This window comes from Elephas maximus, chromosome 3, assembly GCF_024166365.1.
Source record: "Elephas maximus indicus isolate mEleMax1 chromosome 3, mEleMax1 primary haplotype, whole genome shotgun sequence".
Lineage (NCBI taxonomy): Eukaryota > Metazoa > Chordata > Mammalia > Proboscidea > Elephantidae > Elephas > Elephas maximus.
This window is the reverse complement of record NC_064821.1, coordinates 21,545,822-21,568,613: the sequence shown is the minus strand read 5'-3', so window position 1 is coordinate 21,568,613 and position 22,792 is coordinate 21,545,822. Positions and strand designations below refer to the sequence as shown.

Sequence of the window (22,792 nt, the reverse complement as noted above, 5' to 3'; positions counted from 1 at the left end):
TCCTAAAAATGGCATCTTGCTTTTTTTTTTTTTTAAACAATTGAAAGATCTGTTTTGTAGAAAAGGTGGTAATGCAATAACTCGTTTGATTTCTTGACTTTTGCTTCCATGGGCATTGATTATGGATCCTAATAAAATGAAATCTTTGACAACTTCAATCTTATCTCCATTTATGACAATATTGCTTATTGATCCAGTTGTGAGGATTTTTGTTTTCTTTATGTTGAGACGTAATCCATACTGAAGGCCTTCGCCTATCATTTTCATCAGTAAGTTCTTCAAATCCTCTTAGCTTTCAGCAAACAAGGTTGCACCATCTGCATATCATGGGTTGTTAATGAGTCTTCCTCCAAACCTGATGCTGCATTCTTCTTCATATAATCTGGCTTTGCTAATTACTTGCTCATCATACAGTCTTACCTATCTCAAAAAAAAAAAAAACGAAAACAAACAAGAAAACCAAAACCAAAACAAAATCATTTACTGTCAAGTTGATTCCAACTCAGGGCAACCCCATGTGTGAAGTAAAACTGTCTTCCATAGCGTTTTCAGTAGCGCTGATGTTTTGGAAGTACATCACCAGGCCATGCATCTAAGATTCCTCTGGGTGGATTTGAACCACCAAGGCTTTTGTTAGTAGCTGAGCATGTAAACTTTTGCACCACACAGTGACCTTACCTATCACAGTGAATGACAACTCTATTCTTTCAGGTGTTAAGTAGTTTTCTCTCATTGAGCACCATCTTTGATTCTTCTATTCCTCTTATACCCTGTGTCCAACCTTTCAGAAAACTCAGTTATCTATACTGATTAAATATATCCAGAATTCAGGCAAATCTCACCACCTTCACTGTTATCACCATGACCCAAGCCACTATGATTTTAGGATTTTTACAAAAGCACTTTCTGTGACCTCCCTGCATCTGCTCTTGCCATCATCAGGAGGCTGTTTGTCTAATATACTCACACTACGTCTTTGATCTCATGTTTCTATTTTCCCCATCATTCGTTCTATTATAGTCCTGCTGGTCTCCATATGTTGATCATTGATTTTGTTGGCTCCCTGTTTTTGTTTTACAATGATTTTCATTCCTGGCTGTTTAAATCGTAATTTGCAGAATGATGGTGAGGGTTTTTTTTTTTTCTTCTGTCTGTCTCTTTCCATCTGTGTGTGCACTCTCTCTTCTCTAAGATGCTCCCACTACACCTTGTTGTATTTTATCTATTATTTCATGTGTTTTAAGTGATAGTGTTAGCATGGCAAAGGGTGACTTTAAAATGCCATTTGTTTTTTTCAAAAGGCCTGTCGAGAAAACCATAGATTAACAAAGTTCATATGGAAACAGTTAACATGTGGTAAAATAAATTGATCAATATATGCAAATATTGAATTCATTTAAAGATGAAAGGTTTACAGACTTCCTGGAATGACAGTGATTGGAGAAACTTGGAGACTATGGCTCCCAGACACCTTTTAGCTCAGTAACGAAGTCACTCCTGAGCTTCACCCTTCAGCCAAAGATTAGACAGGTCCATAAAACAGAATGAGACTAAAGGGCACACACAACAGCCCATAAGCAAGGACTAGGAAAAAAAAAAAAGAGTGTGCCATTAAATGCAGTTAGCTCACACCAAAGTGACTGACATGTTGATGGGGAACAGTAGTAAAGGCTCAACCTAAGGAGGTACGTCAGGACAGCACTGGGACATTACTTATAGAGTGCAAGATCTTACAATATTTAAATAAAAGACAATTTGAGATTTAAAAAAAGACAAAAGGTTTTTAAGTGAATATTAACTTGGAGCACCATTTTCGCCCATAAAATAATGGCTGTCATTTACTTAAATTTACTAAGTACAGATAAACCTCCAAACTAGTCCTAGCCAGTGACACTGTGATTTCTCACAACTCTATTAAAAATGAAGAACCATAGTTTCAATTCATAGTCCCTGAGTGAAAAGAGAGATATACATTGAAACAATACGAAAATCAAAAGAGGAAGTAACAGTTCTGTTTATACTGTTTGCAGCCAGAATTGACCACAAAGAATAGATTAGAATCTGCTTTATGAAACATGCAGAATGAAGATTAAGGTTCAGGAAACATTCAATGACACTTAGATAAATTCATAGGTATTTACATTTTTACATATTTTAGCTATTATAAATATAATATGTTCACCTATATAAACTATATTTTTACACCTTAAATTGGAATCAGACTTCCTAACATCATTGATGAGATAGACATGCTTTCAGTTGTACGGAAAAAGGGAAGATTGATGTGCAAGGTGTGTGAATTGGAGATGAGCAGGAAGAGATGAAGAAAAGTAAATGGCAGTCACCTGGCCTCTAAGGGTCAGGAAATCAGCCTTCCTGAATTCCCGTTTATTATTGCCTTGGTCAGGGAGCCCTGGTTGTAAAGCTATTAAACACTCGGCTGCTGACCAAAAAGCTGGAGGTTTAAGCCCACCATCCACTCTGCAGGAGAAAGACGTGGCAGTCTGCTTAGGGCAGTTCTACTCTGTACTAAAGGGTCACTAGGAGTCAGAATGGACTCGATGGCAGTGGATTTGGTTGGCTTGGATTGTCTTGGTCTATCAGAATTTGCACTGCCCTGGGGTCAGAGTGACAACAAAAGTGATTAACGGAGCTTTGGATATTGAGCCGCCAGGGACACAGAGGTTGCAAATAGTCTTCCAGTGACAACTTCACTCAAAAGTCCTTCTCTAGCCAAGGAACAGTGCACCTGAAACTCCGCCCACAGATGGTCTTCATGCCCAGGAGCCTGGTGCCTCCCTTGGTCCCTCTGCCTTCCCTGAGTACAGATCTTCTGGCTACAGCATCCAACATCCAGGGCAGATGTCAAGCATCATTCCTAGTGATGCCAGCCAGGTAACCTAAATCCCTTAGTTAATGTTTGGAAATTAGGATGGGTGTTTCCTTATAGCGTCATCCAGGAGAAACTGTGAAGAGAGTACATGCGTGAAATGATTAGAGTCAACTCACCCATGGACTCCTGCCTAACCGTCTCCCATCTTTCTGACTTATTTCCTCATATCTTTGCAGCAATATCAAGCAGTATTCATTCAGCTAATCTCTCACTCTGCCTCTACAATGGCAAGGATCATTTTCTTCTGGAGCAGAAATTTGCCCTTCTCAAATATGACTGCTAGAAAATTCCTTGTTGTTTACTTGTATTCTTGTGCTGCTGGTGAGGAGGAGAGTTGGTGAGCTTCACTTTGTCTTCCTATAACTGGTTTTTGATATACCATCTTTGGGAAAGTTTTGGTATTATACTTTGTGCCAGGCTCTGAGGCTCCAGGGAAGCAATTGGAGAGAGAGACTTGGGTACCTCACTAATTTGTCTGTTTCTCTGTATAAAATTACCAAATATTTAAAATTAGAACAGTATAGACAGTGTAATGAAAAAAAAAAGACCACCTCTTACACATTTCCAGAATTGACAGTTGTTGATGTTCTGCTGTAGCAACTTCAAGTATTCTTTTTAAAGTGGCAAAATAATATGTATACAGGAAGCATACCTTTCGTATCCTTTCTGTTGTTCTCTTTCCGTTCCAGAAGCAGCATTCATAGTTTTATATTTTATATGTACATATCTCTCTGTGTATATGTATATACATGTTGTTGTTAGGTGCCTTTGAGTCAGTTTCAACTCATAGCAATGCTATGTATGACAGAATGAAACACTGCCCAGTCCTGTACCATCTTCACAATCATTGTTATGCTTGAGCCCATCGTTGGAGCCACTGTGTCAGTCCATCTCATTGAGGGTCTTTCTCTCTTTTGCTGACCCTCTGCTCTACAAAGCCTGATGTCCTTCTCCAAGCCTGATCTCCCCTGATAATGTGGATGTGAGCCAAGCCTCGCCATCCTTGCTTCTAAGGAGCATCCTGGTGGATAGACTGCTAGGAAGCAGTAACTATAATAACTATCAGTGAGGAAATGAAGAAAAAAGTTGTGGTGTAATAACATAGTGAAATACCTACTCTATTGTACTTAAAAAGATTAAGCAGAATTAAATGTATCAGCATTAATTTAAAACAAAACATTAAGACAGCCAATTGTAAAATGACATATTCAGTATGATTCTGTTTATACAAAGCATTTAAAAATGCAAACAATGCAATTTTGTGGTGAATAATATTAAATATAGTAAAAAGAGTAGAGAAACAATGCCAAGTAAGTTAATGTAGTGCTTAGCGCTGAGGAAGGAAAAGAATCAATATTGCGTAAAATACATGATGTGGGGAATCTCAAATATGCATACATTATTTTCTTGCAATAAAAATATCTAAAGCAAGGGTGGTGAAGTGTGTGAATTGATAGTGTTGACTGGTGGGTACCCAACCCTTCATTGTTATTCTCTGTACTTTTCATTATTCTTGAAGTATCCATAATACAATAATACCTTCTTAGGTTTAAAAAAAATCAAAGTTTTTTCATGTTGTAAGTAGAATTCTTCTCATACTTTTTTTTTCTCTGCTAGGTTTTCATTATTTGTGTTGATGCATCTAGACCTAATTTATTTGTTTACATTGCTATATATTTCTTCAGCTGTCCATGCCAAATGAGTATTGATATCATTGATGTTCATTTAGGGTGTTTCCTTCGTCTGCTTCTCTACGTGAAAAAGATTCCCAGACGGCATTTTCCCATATAAATTCTTCCCTGCAGTTTGCAGTTATTATGCCAGGAATGTTCTCTCTTTTTGTCTTCCCTCAGCTGCCCTGTTCATCACTTCTGTCCTAGGAGTAACAGATGCCAGGTGCTAATATTCATCACACACACACACACACACACACACACAATCATAATAGGACATACCTTTGTGAGGGCTCCATATGCTGAGCACTGTACCAATTGCCTTGTGCCTGCTCATTTCTCATCATTCCAACATCTCCATAAGTATTTGTTTTTTAATTTTTTATCGTGGTGCAAATATACACAACAAAACATACAGGAATTCAGCAATTTCAGTGACACTGAAATTCAGTCCAGTGACACTGTTTACATCCTTCGAGTTGTGCAACCATTCTAGGTATCTTTTTCCAAATTATCCCACCACCAGGAACATACATTCAGTGCCTTCTAATCAAAAACTCTCTTGTCCCAGTCCTTCCACCCCTGGGAACCATTAATAAGCTTTGGTTCCTTTGTATTTGCTTACTTTATATAAATGACTTTATACAGTGTCTGTCCTTTTGTGACTGACTTATTTCCCCAGCATAATGTTTTCTAGATTTATCCAAAAGGAACCCTGTTGGCACAGTGATTAAGCAAATGTCTGCTAACTCAAAGATCGGTGGTTTGAATCCAACAGCCACTCTATGGGAGAAAGATGTGTCAATCTGCTTCTATAAAGATTATAGCCTCGGAAACTCTATGGGGCAGTCCTACTTCTTCTCGTAGGGTTGTTATGAGTTGGAATTAGACTGGACACCAAAAAAGTATTCAATTGTGTGTATACATCATATTTTGTTTATCCATTCATCAGTTGAGCATTTCCGTTATTTCCACCTTTGGCTATTGTGAAAAGTCCTGCAAGGAGCATTAGTGTACAGGTATCTGTTTGCATTTCTACCTTTACTTCTTCTGGGAATACAGTTGGATTGACTTGATAGCAATTGGTCTAGCATTGGGGTTGCTGGGTCATGTGGTTGTCCCATGTCCAACCTTTTGAAGGATGGCCGATCTGTTTTCCACAGCAACTATACCATTTTGCATTTCCACAGGAATAGATGAGGTTTCCAATTTCTCCACATCCTCTGCAATGTTTATTGTTTTCTTTTTTTTATCCTTGTCATTATAATGGGGCGAAGGGATATCTCGTTGTGGTTTTGATTTACATCTCCCTAATGGATGACTTTGAGCATCCTTTCATGTGGTTGTTTGCCATTTGAATGACCTCTTTGATGAAATAGGCTTTTAAAAGAATGATATGTCACCTATCATGTCCAGGGAAGAATTTTTTAATGCTTCATATAATTGGAAGAACAGAGAATCTCATTTACTTAGTTGCCTAGCTTTTCTTGGATTCAGTCACTAATGCAGATGACATATGTTTCCATGAGGAAGTCTTTTGAGGTTCAGGTTTATAGATAACATTTTCTAATCTTCACCTCAGATCCAAGGTGTGGATCTGGTTGGATGCCATTCCATCTGTTACATACTAACTTCGTAGGCAGAGGTGGAAATACCCTGAAGATTTTATTTGAAGGAGATACTAAAATTTTTTAAGGGAAATTATGAAATCTGAGTGACTAGGGGTATTAATTGTGTACTATTTGGAGACATTAACAGAAAGACATCAAGAGAATCAACTCGGCAGTTAGGTAATCTGAGCTCAGACACAATCACTGCTACTCACTCACTTTGCACATTGTGTCTATGACATAACACCACCTTTCCCAAGTGTACGCCCAGGTTGATGGTGGTGACAGTATGAACTAATTCATCATTGACAAGCTGTTCAGGGGATTCTGAAGGATTCCAAAGTTTGACAACCATTGCTCTGCAAATGGATTTCATTGTTTTAATCCATTTGAAGGCATGGAATAATTCTGAAGGGAAAAGGCCATGCCTGATTCTTTACTTCATCTTCATAACTTGGTACAGTGTGTTGAAATAGAGTGGGTGCTCAAATAAAATTTGAACCTTTAGAAGGATTGGAGGGAGATGAAGAAAGAGGCATAAGTGGAAAGAAAGATTTGAATATTTCCTTAGGTTCATAATGTAGACAAGAACATTTCTTTCTGAAGTAGTGGTTTTCAAACTTCAGCATACATCAGAATCACGTGGAAGTCTTGTTAAAACATAAACCGTTAGTCCTCATCCCAGAGTTTATCATCACTAAGTCTTGAGTGGGTCCCAAAAACTTGCATTTCTAACAGGATTTCAGGTAATGATCTTGCTGGGTGTCAAGGAACCACACTTTTGATTATCTGTCACCACATCTTTTCCTTCAGATTCACCAATAATATGGAACCCAGAAATCAAACAGGTGTTTCAGAATTCCTTCTTCTGGGAATTACAGAGGATCCAGGATCGCAGCCCCTCCTCTTTAGCCTATTTCTGTCCATATACCTGGTCACCCTCCTGGGGAACTTACTCATCATCCTGGCTGTCAGCTCTGCCTCCCACCTCCACACCCCCATGAACTTCTTTCTCTCCAGTCTCTCCTTCACTGACATCTGTTTCAGCACAACCACGATCCCGAACATGCTGGTGAACATCCAAGCACAGAATCATAACATCATTTACATAGGGTGCCTCACCCAGGTCTGTTTTGTCCTGGTTTTTACTGGTTTGGAGAATTTTCTCCTTGCAGCAATGGGCTATGACCTCTATGTGACCGTCTGCCACCCACGGAGATACACCATTATCTTGAACACCTGCCTCTGTGGCTTGCTCTCCCTACTCCCCTTACTAACTAGCATTGTGAATGCCCTACTTCACAGTCTGATGGTGTTGCATCTGTCCTTCTGCACAGACCTGGAAATCCCTCGTTTCCCCTGTGAACTTGCTCAGATTCTCAAGCTCACCTGTTCTGATACCATCATCAATTACATCCTAGTGTACTTTGTGGCTACTGTATGGGATACTGTTCCTCTCTCTGGAATCATTTGCTCTTACACTCGGATTTTCTCCTCTGTTTTGAGAATGCCATCAGTGGGTGCAAAGTATAAAGCATTTTCCACTTCTGGGTCTCACCTCTCAGTTGTTTCCTTAATCTCTCAGGCAGGCTTTGGTGTGTACATCTGTTCTGCATTTACACACTCTTCCAGCAAGACAGCAGTAGCCTCAGTGATGTACAGTGTGGTCCCTCAAATGATGAACCCTTTTATCTATAGCCTGAGGAACAGGGACATGAAAGGAGCCTTGAGGAAAATCATCAGTAGGATACCATCATTTTAGTGACTGTGTCTTCTGTTTTGGGCTTGGGATAGGATGCGTGAACGTGGAAGGAATACTGCTGACATGGATTGAATTTTATCTCCTAAAAATATGTGTATGAATTTGGTTAGGCCATGATTCCCAGTATTGTGTGATTGCCCACCATTTTGTCATCTGATGTGATTTTCCTATGTGTTGTAAAATCTATGTCTATGATGTTGATGAGATGGGATTAGAGGCAGTTGTGTTTATGAAGCAGGACTCAATTTACAATATTAGATTTGTCTTGATCAAATCTCTTTTGAAATATAAAAGAGGGAAGCTGGCAGAGAGGAAGGGCTACCTCATACCAGCAGAAAAGCAGTGCTGGGAGCAGAGGATGTCCTTTGGATTTGGGGTTCCTGAGCAGAGAAGCTCTTAGACCAAGGGAAGATTGACAAGAAGGACCTTCCTCCAGAACTTGTGGAGAGAGAAAGGCTTACTCTGCAGCCGATGCCCTGAATTTGGACTTCTAGCCTACTATACTGTGAGAAAATAAACTTTTGTTTGTTGAAGCCACCCACTTTTGGTATTTCTGTTATAGCAGCACTAATAACTAAGGCAACTGGTGATCCAAGATGTCTGACTGTTCAATCAGCATATTCTTCTAAAACAACTGGGTAAAACAACAGCTAGGTACATTTCAGTTAATTCATGATGAATGGAGAAAAATATTAAACTTGTCAAGACTTTCATTTTACTTGGATCCACAATCAACACCCATGGAAGCAGCAGTCTGGAAATCAAATGCTGTACTGCATTGGGCAAATCTGCTGCAAATAATTCTTTAAAATGTTAAAAAGCAAAGATGTCACTTTGAAGACTAAGATGAACCTCACCGAAGCCAAGGTATTTTCAATTGGCTCATATGCATATGAAAGCTGAGCAATAAATGAGGAAGATGGAAGAATTGATGCCTTTGAATTATGGTGTTGACAAAGACCCTTGAACATACCGTGGGCTGCCAGAAGAACAAACAAATGTGTCTTGGAAGAAGTAGAGCCAGAATGCTCCTTAGAAGCAAGGATGGAGAGACGGCGTCTCATGTACTTTGGACATGTTATTAGGTGGGATCAGTCCCTGGAGGACATTACGCTTGGTAAAACAGAGGGTCAGGGAGAAATAGGTCACCACTGAAAGAGACGGACTGACAGTGGCTGCATCAATGGGCTCCAACACATAGCAATGATTGTGAAAATTGGACAGGACTGGGCAGTGTTTCATTCTGCTGAATTGACTTGATGACCCCTAACAGCAAGAGTAACAATCAAGAGATAATCTTTCCTAGGAATCATTAAGAGAACATCCTATATCATCAGCCTGAATTGGGGCATATGCCCCTTCTAAAAATAGTTACTGTCAAGAGAAATTTCATTACCTTGGAAGGACTAAATGAATGCTTTGATTAGAAAAGTGTGAAGTGTGGTTAAGTGCTACAATGATTACAAATGTTTAGAACAATGCCTGCCATGTAGAATTAAATGAATTTACCTAATGAATGCGAGTCAGAACAATTTATTTACAAGTATAGCGCTCTCTCCTTTTGTATTCCTTCTGTTTCCTATATTTTAAGCACTTACTTCAGCCATTATCCTAGTTTACTAGTTTGAATATATATTACCAATTGCTACTTGTGGTGTAGGCAATGCCGTATTTGGAAATACTTCATTGGATGTTTATTTGTCCTGCTGTGTTCTCTTTCTTATCCTGAAAGAAAAACTTGAAATTTTCATTCTCAAGTGACTTGTTTTAGTGGCTTATTTTTAAGTTGGTTGGATTGATCAGTGTTTTCCCTTTTGGACTGTGCAGGTTGTATTTTCATTTAAGAAGTGATTAACTCCTCCAATCTCATAAAAATGTCGGCCTATATTGTCTTGTAAACATTTAATCACTTTTACTTTTGTGTTTAAAAGGCATTGGAATTATCTTTGAATATGATGTGATGGAGAAACCAATTTCATTTGCTTTCCATATGGATAAAAAATGATCTCAGCACTATTTCCTGAATGATTGCATCTTTTCTCTGCAATGCCCTGTTGTCATAAATAAAATGTTTGATGCTTCTGTCTTTGATAAGTGTTCACATAGATGAAGATCCTATTAGTTCTATCTTTCAATATAGTACTAGAACCATCCTGTTTTAGTCATTATAGTTCCATGATATATCTTGATAGTTGGTAAGGCAGATAGTCCTCATTGTTCTTATTTGCCACCAAGGTAGATGTTGTTTCTCCTTGTTCTTGTATAAAATTTTTAAACCCTGGGATTTTTCTTTCTTGTGCTAACCTGGTCTGGTTTGGGCCCTAAGGTCGTGCTAGCCTTATAAAGGGAGATAATATCTGATCCCTAACATTTTCTGAAACCTTCCTTTAATCTTTAAATTAACTCCCTCGAGTGCTTTGAAGAATGTGCCTGTAAAACTGTGTATCTCAGTTTGTGTTTTGTGACAAATTATATCATTGAGTACTTTATTTGTTTAATGTTTCCAAGATTACTTGCTTTCTGTTTCTGCTTGAAAGAATCATAGTCAGGTGGATGTAACCAAGACCAACACTTCCACCTGTGCATAGAATTCAACCTCTCCTGTCTGTGTTAGGACGTAACTCTGGTAATTCCCCCATCTCTGTCTTGCATCATCAGGTTTCTCCCTTTGACTTGTTCATTTTCAATAGCATGCAATATATTTGAATTCCTCAAATCTTACAAAAAAGAAAGAAAAAATAACCTTCCCTGAACCCCTCATTTTGCTCTACCAGTAGACTCATTTCTCTGCCCTCTTCATATAGCAAAACTCCTCAAAACAGATGTCTCCACTCACTCTCCCCAATTCTTCTCTCTCTGTTTACTCCTGAAGTCTATGCAATCAGGCTTTTGCCCCAACACTTTACAGAGAGTCCTTTTGAAGAGCTGCCAATGTTCTCTACCTTAACAAGTCCAACCCAGTTCAGGTCAGTTAATTCTCTGTCCTTCTCTTTTCAACCACATTGTCTCTGATTATTACATATTGGCACACTTTCTTCACTTGGCTTTCAGCACCGTATATTATTTTGACTTTATTCCTACCTGACTAGCTACTATTTCTCAGTCTCCTTGATGTGTCTTCTCATCTTTCCAATCTGTAAACACTGGAGGGCCCCCTGTTTCAGTCCTCAGACATCTTCCTCTCCAACTACATTCAATCCTTTGCAACAGCATCCAGACTCATCGATTTAAAATTCATCTCAAGACAAATGAATCCTAAATTTGTACTTAGAAAGGAGCACTTCCCCAAATGCCAGACTTATATATCCAACTTCCCACTTGCTATCTCTCAATTAAAAAAAAAAAAAAAAGGTGTTCCATCAATTCCTGGTAGCTTGTTTTTCACCAATGCCTTCAGTGCAGCTCAGACTTCTTCCTTCAATACCATCAGTTCTTGATTGTATGCTACCTCCTAAAATGGCTAAAAGTCTACCAATTAGGTGACAGTTAGTGACTCTGTGTATTCTTTCTATCTTCTTTTGATGCTTCCTGCATCATTTAATATTTTTCCCATACAAACCACCAGTATTGCAATTAGAGGCTTGAATTTTTTCTCCAGTTCTTTCAGCTTGAGAAACACCAAGTGTATTCCTCTCTTTTGGTTTTCTATCTCCAGGTCCTTGCACATGTCATTCATTATAATACTTTACTTTGTCTTCTCAAGCTGCCCTTTGAAGTCTTCTGTTCTACTCTTCTACTTCACCATTTCATCCTTTTGCTTTAGGTACTCGACATTCAAGATCAAGTTTCAGAGTCTCTTTTGATATCCATTTTGGTCTTTTCTTTCTTTACTGTCTTTTCAATGACTTTTTGCTTTCTTAGTGTATGAAGTCCTTGATGCCATTCTACAACTCATCTGGTCTTTGGTCACCAGTGTTCAATGCATCGAATCTATTCTTGAGGTGGTCTCTAAGTTCAGGTGGGGTATACGCAAGTCATACTTTGGCTCTCATGGACTTTTTCTAATTTTCTTCAGTTTCACCTTCAGCTTGCATATGAGTAATTGGTGGTCTATTCTGCAGTCAGCCCCTGGCCTTATTCTGACTAATGATATAGAGTATTTACATCTTCTCTTTCCACAGGTGCAGTCAATTTGATTCCTGTGTATTCCATCTGGTGAGGTCCACATGTATATTCGCCATTTATGCTGCTGAAAATGTTATTTTCGGTGAAGACGTTGGTCTTGCAAAATTATATCATGCAATCTCTGGCATTGTTTCTATCATCAAGGCCATATTTTCCAACTACTGATTCTTCTTCTTTGTTTTCAACTTTTGCATTCCAATCGCCAGTAATTATCAATGCATCCTGATTGCATGTTTGATCAATTTCAGACTGCAGAAGTTGGTAAAATCTTCAGTTTCTTCATCTTTGGCCTTAGTGGTTGGTGTGTAAATTTGAATAATTTTCGTAGTAACTGATCTTCCTTGTAGATATGTGGATATTATCCTATCACTGACAGCATTGTCTTTCAGGATAGATCTTGAAATGTTCTTTTTTTTTTTTTTTTTTTTTACAATGAATGCAATGCCATTCCTCTTCAAGTCATCATTCCTGGCATAGTAAACCATATGAATATCCAATTCAAAATGGCCTATACCAGTCCATTTCAGCTCACTAGTACCTAGCGTATCTAAGTTTATATGTTCCATTTCATTTTTGATGATTTCCAATTTTCCTAGTTTCATACTTCGTACATTCCATGTTCTTATTATAAATGAATATTTGTAGTTGTTCTCATTTTGAATTGTGCCACATCAGCAAATGAAGGTCCAGAAGCTTGGCTCCATCCAGATTGTTAAGGTGATCTCTACTTTGAAGAGACAGCTTTTCCTCAGTTGTATTTTGAAAGCCTTCCAATTCGAGGGGCTCATCTGCTGGCACTATATCAGACATTGTTCTGATGCTATCCAAAAGGTTTTCACTAGGCAATTCTTTTCAGAAGGAAACTGCTCAGTCCTTCTTCCTAGTCTGTCTTAGTCCAGGAGCTCAGCTGAAACCTGTCCACCATGGGTGGCCTGCTGGTATTTGAATACCAGTGGCTTAGCTTCCAGTATCACAGTAATAGGCAAGCCCCACAGTACTACAAACTGACAGACATGTGGGGATCTGTCAGATGGATACAGTTTTAGAAGTACTTCCTTGTCTATGTCAAGAAATTGGAAGACAGCTGCCTGGCCAAATGACTGAAAGAGATCCATATTCATGCCTATTCCAAAGAAAGGCGATCCAAAAAAATGCAAAAATTATAGAAAAATATTGTTAATATCACACTCAAGTAATATTTTGCTAAAGATCCTTCCAAAGTGGTTGTAGCAATGTATCAATATAGAACTGCCAGAAATTCAAGCCAGATTCAAAAGAGGACATGGAAGCAGGGATATCATTGCTGATGTCAGATGAATCCTGGCTGAAAGCAGAAAACACCAGAAAGATGTTTACCTGTATTTTATTCACCATGCAAAGGCATTTGACTCTGAGAATCATAACAAATTATGGATAAGATTGTGAAGAATGGAAATTCTGGAATGGTTAATTGGATCAAGAGACAGTCATTCGAACAGAACAAGGGGATAATGTGTGCTTTAAAGTCAGGAAAGTTGTGTATCATGGTTGCATCCTTTCACCATACTTATTCAATCTGTATGCTGAGCAAATAATCCAAGTAAGTGGACTATATGAAGAAGAACTGGGCATTAAAATTGGAGGAAGACTCATCAACAAAGTGAGATATGCAGATGGGCAACCTTGTTTAAAGTGTTGAAGAGCAAAGATGTCACCTTGAAGATTAAGGTGCGCCTGATCCAAGCCATGGTATTTTCAATTCCATCTTATGCATATGAAAGCTGGGCAACGATTAAGGAGACCAAAGAAGAATTGATGCCTTTGAATTGTGGTGTTGGCGAGGAATATTGAACATACCATGGACTGCCAAAAGAACAAACAAATCTGTCTTAGAAGAAGTACAACCAGAATGCTCCTTAGAAGCAAGGAAGGGGAGACTGCATCTTACATACTTTGGACATGTTGTCAGGAGGGATCAGTCCCTGGAGAAGGACATCATGCTTGGCAGAGTACAGGGTCAGTGGAAAAGAGGAAGACCCTCAATGAGTTGGATTGAGACAGTGGCTGCAACAGTGAGCTCAAGCATAACAACGATTGTAAGGATGGCTCAGGACCGGGCAGTGTTTCGTTCTGTTGTGCATAAGGCCGGTATGAGTTGGAATGGACTTGACGGCACCTAACAACATGAACAGCATTTTCTTGGTCAGGGAGCCCTGAGGATTCAGTGGTTAAGTGCTCAGCTGTTAACAGAAAAGTTGGTGTTCATACCAACCAGCTGCTACACAGGAGAAAGAATGTGGCAGTCTGCTTCCTTAAAGATCACAGCCTTGGAAACCCTGTGGGGCAAATCTGCTCTGTCCTACAGGGTTGCTATGAGTTGGAATTGACTTGTCAGCAGTACATTCACTTGGTTTGCATTGGCTTGGTCTTTCAGGATTTACACTACCTTGGGAATAGAATGATAATAAAAGTGTTTGGTTAATGAGGAGTTTTGGATATTGAGTCCCCAGAGACACAGAGGCTGTAAGTAGTCTACCTGTGACCACTTTACTCAAAAGTCCTTCTCCAGTCAAAAAGCAATGCCCCTGAGACTCCATTCAGAGATGGTTCTCATGCCCAGGAGCCTGGTGCCTTCCTTGGTACCTCTGCCTTTCCTGAGTACTGACCTTCTGGCTACATCATCCAACAACCAGGGCAGATGTCAAGCATCATTCCTCCATGGTGCCAGCCAGGTAACCTAAATCCCTTAGTTAATGTTTGGAAATGAGGACAAGTGTTTCTCTGTAGCTTCATCCAGGGGAAGATGTGAAGACAGTACATGCATGAAATGATTAGAGCCAAGTCACCCATGGACTCCTACATGTCTCCCATCTTCCTGACATGTTTCCTTGTGTCTTTGTACCCAAATCAGGCAGCTCTTACTCAGCTAGTCTCTTACTGTGTCTCTACAATGGCAAGGATCAAATTCTTTCTGTGCAGAAACCTGCCCCTTCTCAAACACTGAGTATTACAAAATTCCCTTATTGTATTCTTGTGCTGGTGGTGGTGAGGAGAGTTGTTGAGCTTCACTTTATCTTCCTATCCCTGGTACTTGAGATACCATCTTTAAGAAAGTTTTGGTATTATCCCTGGTGCCAGGCTCTGAGAGCTATGGGGAAAGAAGCAGAGACCCAGGCAGACTTAGCAGGCTGCCTCACTAGGTTATTTCTTTCTCTTTATAAAACTACCAAATATTTGAAATTAGAATACTACAGGCAGTATAATGAAACAACCAAAGAAACAAAAACACCTGTTACACCTTCCAGAATTCATATTGTTCATGTTTTGCTGTAGCAGCTTCAAGTATTTTTTTTAAGTAACAAAATATATATACAGAAAACATCTGCTTTGTAATCCTCTCTGTTGCTCTTTTTTCCTCCCGGAATCAGCAGCATCTTGGATGTGATGGTATCCCCCAGTCATGGTTTTATATTCTACATGTATATTTCTCTCTCTCTGTATATGTATGTACATACACACACACACACACGAACATAGACACACACACATGCACACAGACAAGCATATATATTTATACATGTATATGTATATACATAAGGCAGTAGTTGGGTAGACAGATAGAAGGCAATTAGTAAAATAACTGTCAATGAGAGAATGAAGAAATATATTGTGGTGTAATAATATAGTGGAATACTCTATTGTAGTCAAAATTAATGCAGTGCAATTAAAGGTATCAACATTCATTAAAAAACATACCAAGAAAGCCAAATGTAAAATGACATATACAGTACAATTCTGTTTATATAAAGCTTTAAAAAATATGAACTGTGCAATTCTATGGAAGAATTATACTACATGTAGTAAAAAGTGCAGAGGAATAAGCTCAATCAAGTTAATGTAGTGTTTAGCCCTGGAGAAGGAAAAGAATCAATATTGTGCAAAATACATGATGTGGGGAGCCTCAAATAATCCTGCATTATTTTGTTGCAATAAAAATATCTAAAGCAAGGTTGGTGACGTGTAGGAATTGCCAGTGGACTGGTGGGTGCCCAACCCTTCATTCTTATTCTTTCTATTTTTCATTGTGCTTGAATTATCCACTAAAAAATAAAAAAACTCACTAGGTGTCTCAGTCATCTAGTGCTGCTATAACAAATATAACAAGTGGATGGCTTAAACAAAGAGAAATTTATTCTTTCACAGTCTAGTAGGCTACAAGTCCAAATTCAGGGCACCAGCTCCACAAGAAGGTTTTCTTTCTCTGTCAGCTCTGGAGGAAGGTCCTTGTCATCAATCTTCCCCTGGTGGAGGAGCATCTCAGACTCAGGGACCCTGGGTCCAAAGGATGCGCTTTGCTTCTGGTCCTGCTTTCTTGGTGATATGAGGTCCCATTGTCTCTCTGCTTCCTTCTCTCTTTTATAGCTCAAAAGAGATTGGCTTAAAATGTTATCTGATCCTGTAGATCTCGTTGATATAATTGCCACTAATCCATTTCATTAACATCATAGTGATAGAATGTATAACACACAAGGAAATCACACCAGATGACAATATGGTAGACAATCATGCAATACTGGGAATCATGGCCTAACCAAGTTGACGTATATTTTTTGGCAACACAGTTCAATCCGTGACATTCAAGTAGATTTTTAAAAATAATAATAAATAAATTCATGCTGTAGACTTCTTGTCATACATTTTTTTTTCCTCTGCAAGGATTTGATTATGTGTGTTGATTCATCTAGACCTAATTTGTTGTTTTTCATTGCTATATATTTCATCATTTCATCCACACCAAATGAATATTGATATCACTGATGTTCATTTAGAGTGTTTCTTCCTTCTGCTTCTCTACATGTGCAAGATTCCCAGTGGGAGTTTCACCATATAAATTCTTCCCTGAAGTTAGCATTTACTATGCTAAGAATGTTCTCTCATTTTGTCTTTCCTCAACTGCACTGTTCACCACTTCTGTCCTAGGAGTAAAAGATGCCTGGTACTATTGTTCATGACATACACACACACACACACACACACTTATATAATCACAACAGGACATGCCATTGTGAGGGCCCCATACGCCGAGCACTGTACCAGAAGTAAAAGATGCCAGGTGCTATTGTTCGTGACACACACACTGTCTTCGTCATCTAGTGCTGCTATAACAGAAATACCACAAGTGGATGGCTTTAACAAAGAGAAATTTATTTCTTCACAGTGAAGTAGGCTAGAAGTTCAAATTCAGGGTGTCCGCTCCAGGGGAAGCCTTTCTCTCTCTGTCAGCCTTCTCATCAATATTCCCCCAGACTAGGAGCTTCTTTGCCCAGGTACCCTGGGTCCAAAGGACACACTCTGCTCCCAGCACTGCTTTCTTGGTGGTATGAGGTCCTCCTGTCTCTCTGCTTGCTTCTCTCTTTTATATCTCAAGAAATTGCCTTAAGACACAATCCAGTCTTTAGATTGAGTCCTACCTCACTGACACAACTGCCACCCATCCGCCTTCATTACCATCATAGAGGCAGGATTTACAATATACAAGAAAATCACACAGTGCTGGAAATTATGGCCCAGCCAAATTGATACACACATTTTTTAGGGAATATGATTTAATCCATGACACACACACACACACACACACACAATCACAATAGGACATGTCATTGTGAGGGCCCCATATGCTGAACACTGTACCAGGGGTGGTTTTCAAACTTTAGCATACATCAAAATACATGGAAGACTTTTTGAAACACAAATGGCTAATCTTCATCCCAGAGTTCATCATCAGTCAGTCCGGAGTGAGTTTGAAAAACTTATATTTCTAAAAAGATCCCAGGTGATGCTCTTGCTGGGCATCCAGGAGCCACACATTTGATTATCTGTCATCCCATCTTTTCCATCAGATTCACCAACAATATGGAACCTAGAAACCAAACAGATGTTTCAGAATTTCTTCTTCTGGGACTTACAGAGGATCCAGAACTGCAGCCTGTCTTATTCAGTTTGTTTCTATCTATGTACCTGGCCACCCTCCTGGGAAACCTACTCATTGTTCTGGTTGTCATCTCTGACTCCCACCTCCACAACCCCATGTACTTCTTTCTTTCCAACCTCTCCTTCGTTGATATCTGTTTCAGCACAACCACAATCCCGAACATGCTGGTGAACATCCAAGCACAGAATCAAATCATCACTTACGCAGGCTGCCTGACCCAGGCCTGTTTTGTAATGATATTTACTGGTTCGGAAAATTGTCTCCTTGCAGTAATGGCCTATGACCGCTATGTGGCCATCTGCCACCCACTGAGGTACACCATCATCATGAACCTCCACTACTGTGGCTTGCTCTCCCTACTCTCCTTACTAACTAGCATTGTGAACGCCCTACTTCACAGTCTGTTGGTGCTGCGTTTGTCCTTCTGCATAGACCTGGAAATCCCTCATTTCTTCTGTGAACTTGCTCAGATTCTCAAGCTCGCCTGTTCTGATACCTGCATCAATTACATCCTAGTGTATTTTGTGGCTACTGTATGGGGTGGTGTTCCTCTCTCTGGAATCATTTTCTCTTACACTCGAATTTTCTCCTCTGTTTTGAGAATGCCATCAGTGGGTGCAAAATATAAAGCTTTTTCCACCTGCGGGTCTCACCTTTCAGTTGTCCTTATTCTATGGAACAATCTTTGGTGTGTACATCAGTTCTGCGTTTACACATTCTCCCAGGAAGATAGCAGTAGCCTCAGTGATGTACAGTGTGGTCCCTCAAATGATGAATCCTTTTATCTACAGCCTGAGGAACAGAGACATAAGGGGACCCTTGAGGACATTCATCAGTAGAATACTGTCATTTTAGTGATTGTGTCACCTGTTTTGGGCTCTAGGATGGGTCAAATTGGAAAGAATACTGCTGATCAAGGATGTCTTACTGTTTCATGAGCAACTTCTTTTAAAATGATTAGATAACATAATGGCTATGTACATTTCAACTTATTCATGATGAGTGAGAAAATGCTGAAGTCGTCAATAATTTCATTTTACTTGGATCCACAATCAACGCCTATGGAAGCAGCAGTTAAGAAATCAAATGACATATTGCATTGGGGAATTCTTCTGTAAAAGACTTCTTTAAAGTGTTAAAAAGCAAAGATGTCACTTTGAGGACTAAGGTATACCTGATCCAAGCTAGAGTATTTTCAATCACCTCATATGCATGCCAAAGCTGGACAATAAATAAGGAAGACTGAAAAAGAATTGATGCCTTTGAATTGTGGTGATGGTGAAGAATATTGAATACGCCATGGGCTACCAGAAAATGAACAAATCTGTTTGGAAGAAGTGCAGCCATAGCACTTAACATCTACGCCATCAGGGTTTCCAGTAGGGTCTGTGAAAAAGAGGAACACCTTCAATGAGATGGATTTACACAGTGGCTATAACAGTGGGCTCAAACATAGCAATAATTGTGATGGTGGTGCAGGACCAGGCAGTATTTTATTTGTTGTGCATAACTGACTCGATGGCACCTAACAACAACAACACGTTTCAACTTGAAGTTGAAACTTGGCTTTTCTCTTTATGTAGCTCTGTGCTGTTTGTTAAACTCTCTAAGCTCAGTTTTTTTTTTTTGGTCAGGTGCCATAAAAGCAGAGCCTGAGGCAGGTGTTCTTATTACACGATTTTTGGGGCAGTGGTCTAGGAAAGAAGGAAAACAGGAGAACGTGGATAGGGCAGGGAAATTATGTAAACAGAGTTGTGGTCATAGCTAGACACTAGATTCAGCCTGATTCTATGAATAGAGAAATGCGATTGGAAATCCAGACTTAGCCTGCCTGTGAGGCAAGAGAGCTCTTTTTTCATGTCCCAATTTAGTAATTACTGAGACATATCACTGGTAAGCCGTATTTGTTCAAAGCAGCATCAGTATCCACAATACTTACATCTACAGAAATGCCTAATTAGGTTATCTCAATTGGCTTGAGATAATTTTGAGATATTTGAGCTTCCTAAGTGTGGAAGCTTTCAGTTCTAATAAGAAAATATAAACTCTGACTCTAATATGCTCAAACCATAAAGTTATTTTTCATTATAAGGAACAGACTTCAGAGGTAGAGAAGGCACAAGAACAGGACAGAAATACTTTATTTAGTCTCCCATAAGTGGCTTCATCCTAGAACTTTTTCCCCTTGTGGTCTCCTGATTACTACAACAAATGCAGGTGTCATATCCACACGTGACGCCTAGAGAGAGAATCCTTACTGTCCTTCCCTGGATCTTATATTAACGCACGTGTTTCCATGGAGTCATCAAGTGACGTTCCTTCCCATCTCATTACCGAGAATAGAATCACAGGCCCCTACTTAATCTAATTCCTGGTGTGGGGAAAAAAAAAAAATTACCATGAGAACCTTAGACTGACGATTTGAAGTATAATTCCTGCTGGGATGTTAACCCCTATGACCAAAAGGAGTACCTACCAAAAATGCCTGGCACAATGGTAAATGTTGAATAAAGCTTTAAATGGTCATTGTAGTCCATGTCTTGTCTATATTCATAAGTATTCTAATCATTTGGCTCTCACATATTTTTACCACTTGCCCCAGTGGTTGTATTTGTTTACCCTCATTGTAATAATTCTCAGCAGCTTTTATTCCTCCAATCTGAATAACCACCATTTCTTAATCAAGAATTGATGATACTGAAGGAAGAGTTCAAGCAGCACTGAAGGCACTGGTGAAAATCAAGGCTCCAGGAACTGAGGGAATACCAGCTGAGATGTTTCAACACATGGATGCAGTGGTGAAAGTGCTCACTCGTCTACACCGAGAAATTTGGAGGACAGCTACCTGGCCAACCGCCTGGAAGAGATCCATATTTATGCCTATTTCCAAGAAAGGTGATCCCACAGAATGCGGAAATTATCGAACAATGTCATTAATATCACACATAAGGAAAATTTTGCTGAAGATCATTCCAAAGCAGCTACACCAGTATATTGACAGGGAACTGCCGGAAATTCAGGCTGGATGCGGAAGAGGACATAGACCTGGGGATGTCATTGCTGATGTCAAATGGATCCTGGCTGAAAGCAGAGAATATCCTAAGGAGGTTTACCTGTGTTTTATGGACTAGGCAAAGGCGTTCTATTGTGTGGATCATCACACATTATTGATAACATTGTGAAGAATTGGAATTTCAGGACAGTTAATTGTGGTGATGAGGAATCTGTACACGTATAAGAGGCAGTGATTCAAACATTAGAAGGGGATACTTCAAGTTTTAAAGTCAGGAAAGGTGGGCATCAGGGTTATAGCTTTTCATCATACTTATTTGATCTGTATGCTCAGCAAATATTCCAGGAAGCTGGACTATATGAAGAACTGGGCATCAGGATTGGAGGAAGTCTCTTTAAGAGCCTGCGATATGCAGGGGTGACACAACCTTGTTTTTTTAAAATGAAAAAGACTTAAAGCACTGAGAAAGATCAAAGGCTACAGGCTTCAGCATGGGTTACATCTCAACATAAAGAAAACAAAAATCCTCACAAATGTAACAATAAACAACAGAATGACAAACGGAGAAAAGTTTGAGGTTGTCAAGGATTTCATTTTACTTGAATCCACAAGCAGTCAAGAAATCAACAGACATTTTGCATCGGACAAATGTGCGGCAAAGGACCTCTTTAAACTGTTAAAAAGCAAAGATATCACTTTAAGGACTAAGGTGGACCTGACCCAAGCCATAGTGTTTTCAATCACTTCATAGACATGCAAAAGCTGAACAATGAATAAGGAAGACTGAAGAATTAATGCCTTTGAGTTATGGTGTTGGCGAGGAATGTTGAATATACCATGGACTGCCAAAAGAAGGAACAAATCTGTCTTGGAAGAAGTACAGCCAGAATGTTCCTTAGGATTGAGGATGGTGAGACTTCATCTCACATACTTTGTACACCTTATCGGCAAGGACATCATGGTTGGTAAAGTAGAGGGCCAGTGAAAGGGAGGAAGACCCTTAATGAGATGGATTGACACAGTGGCTGCAACAATGGCCTCAAGCATAACAATGATCTTGAGGATGGCTCAGGACTGGGCAGTGTTTTGTTCTGTTGAACAGAGGGTTGCTATGAGTCAGAACCAACTCAAAGGTACCTAACAGAAACAACAACAAAATCTGAGTAACATAATCAAGTGAGTAGGGTAGGCATTGTAAAGTTTGATAATCTTTCTCTTGTACTTTTTTGCTTCAATTCCTTCTCGCTGATTTATTGATAAGAATACATCTGAATTTTTTCTTTTCTACTTAGTCATCTCATCTTGCTGTCTTCTTACTCATGTGGAAGCTACACACAGAAACACAGTTGAATAATAACACATTGCTGATGTCTTAGAGGGTTGGCTGTAGTCTTAGGTCTCTCAAGAAAACCTTTTAATGTTTCTTCGGGAAGAAAACAGTTTTTCTTTGAAGAAGAACTTTACTTTGAAAAGGAGTTGTGAATATGGTGGGAGAAAAGGGAAGTTGGCAGGGCTAGGGAGATCACATTTTCCACAAACGCACACACACAAAAAGGGGGGCCATCAGTGAGAATCATCTCTAAGGGTGTGGGAGGAGAATAATGAAGGTCTTGCAGGAGAATCAAGAAGCTCTTGAGAGCCTTCTATTCTGGTCATCACTGGGGCGAAAGAGGGAGATTGTTTTCAGCAAGCTGGAGGACTAATCCCTACCCTGACTCAAGGTATGTTCTAGTGTAGACCTTCCT

At 39.4% G+C, this 22,792-nt stretch overlaps 1 protein-coding gene and 1 pseudogene across 1 annotated transcript; both read left to right on the top strand.

Annotated features, from left to right (window-relative positions):
• The window catches only part of LOC126074056 (olfactory receptor 7G2-like), a 678,546-nt pseudogene extending 659,657 nt beyond the window's left edge, over nt 1-18,889 (top strand).
• Nucleotides 7,243-7,938, top strand: LOC126071039 (olfactory receptor 7G2-like). The gene has a single exon (XM_049875344.1). It carries the CDS (start codon nt 7,243-7,245, stop codon nt 7,936-7,938), a length of 696 nt encoding a protein of 231 aa, XP_049731301.1.
• Nucleotides 18,890-22,792: the final 3,903 nt, after the last annotated feature.

What these genes read in the sequence shown, in the direction of transcription:
- LOC126071039 (XM_049875344.1), top strand. Translation starts at nt 7,243, where the DNA reads ATGCTGGTGAACATCCAAGCACAGAATCATAACATCATTTACATAGGG.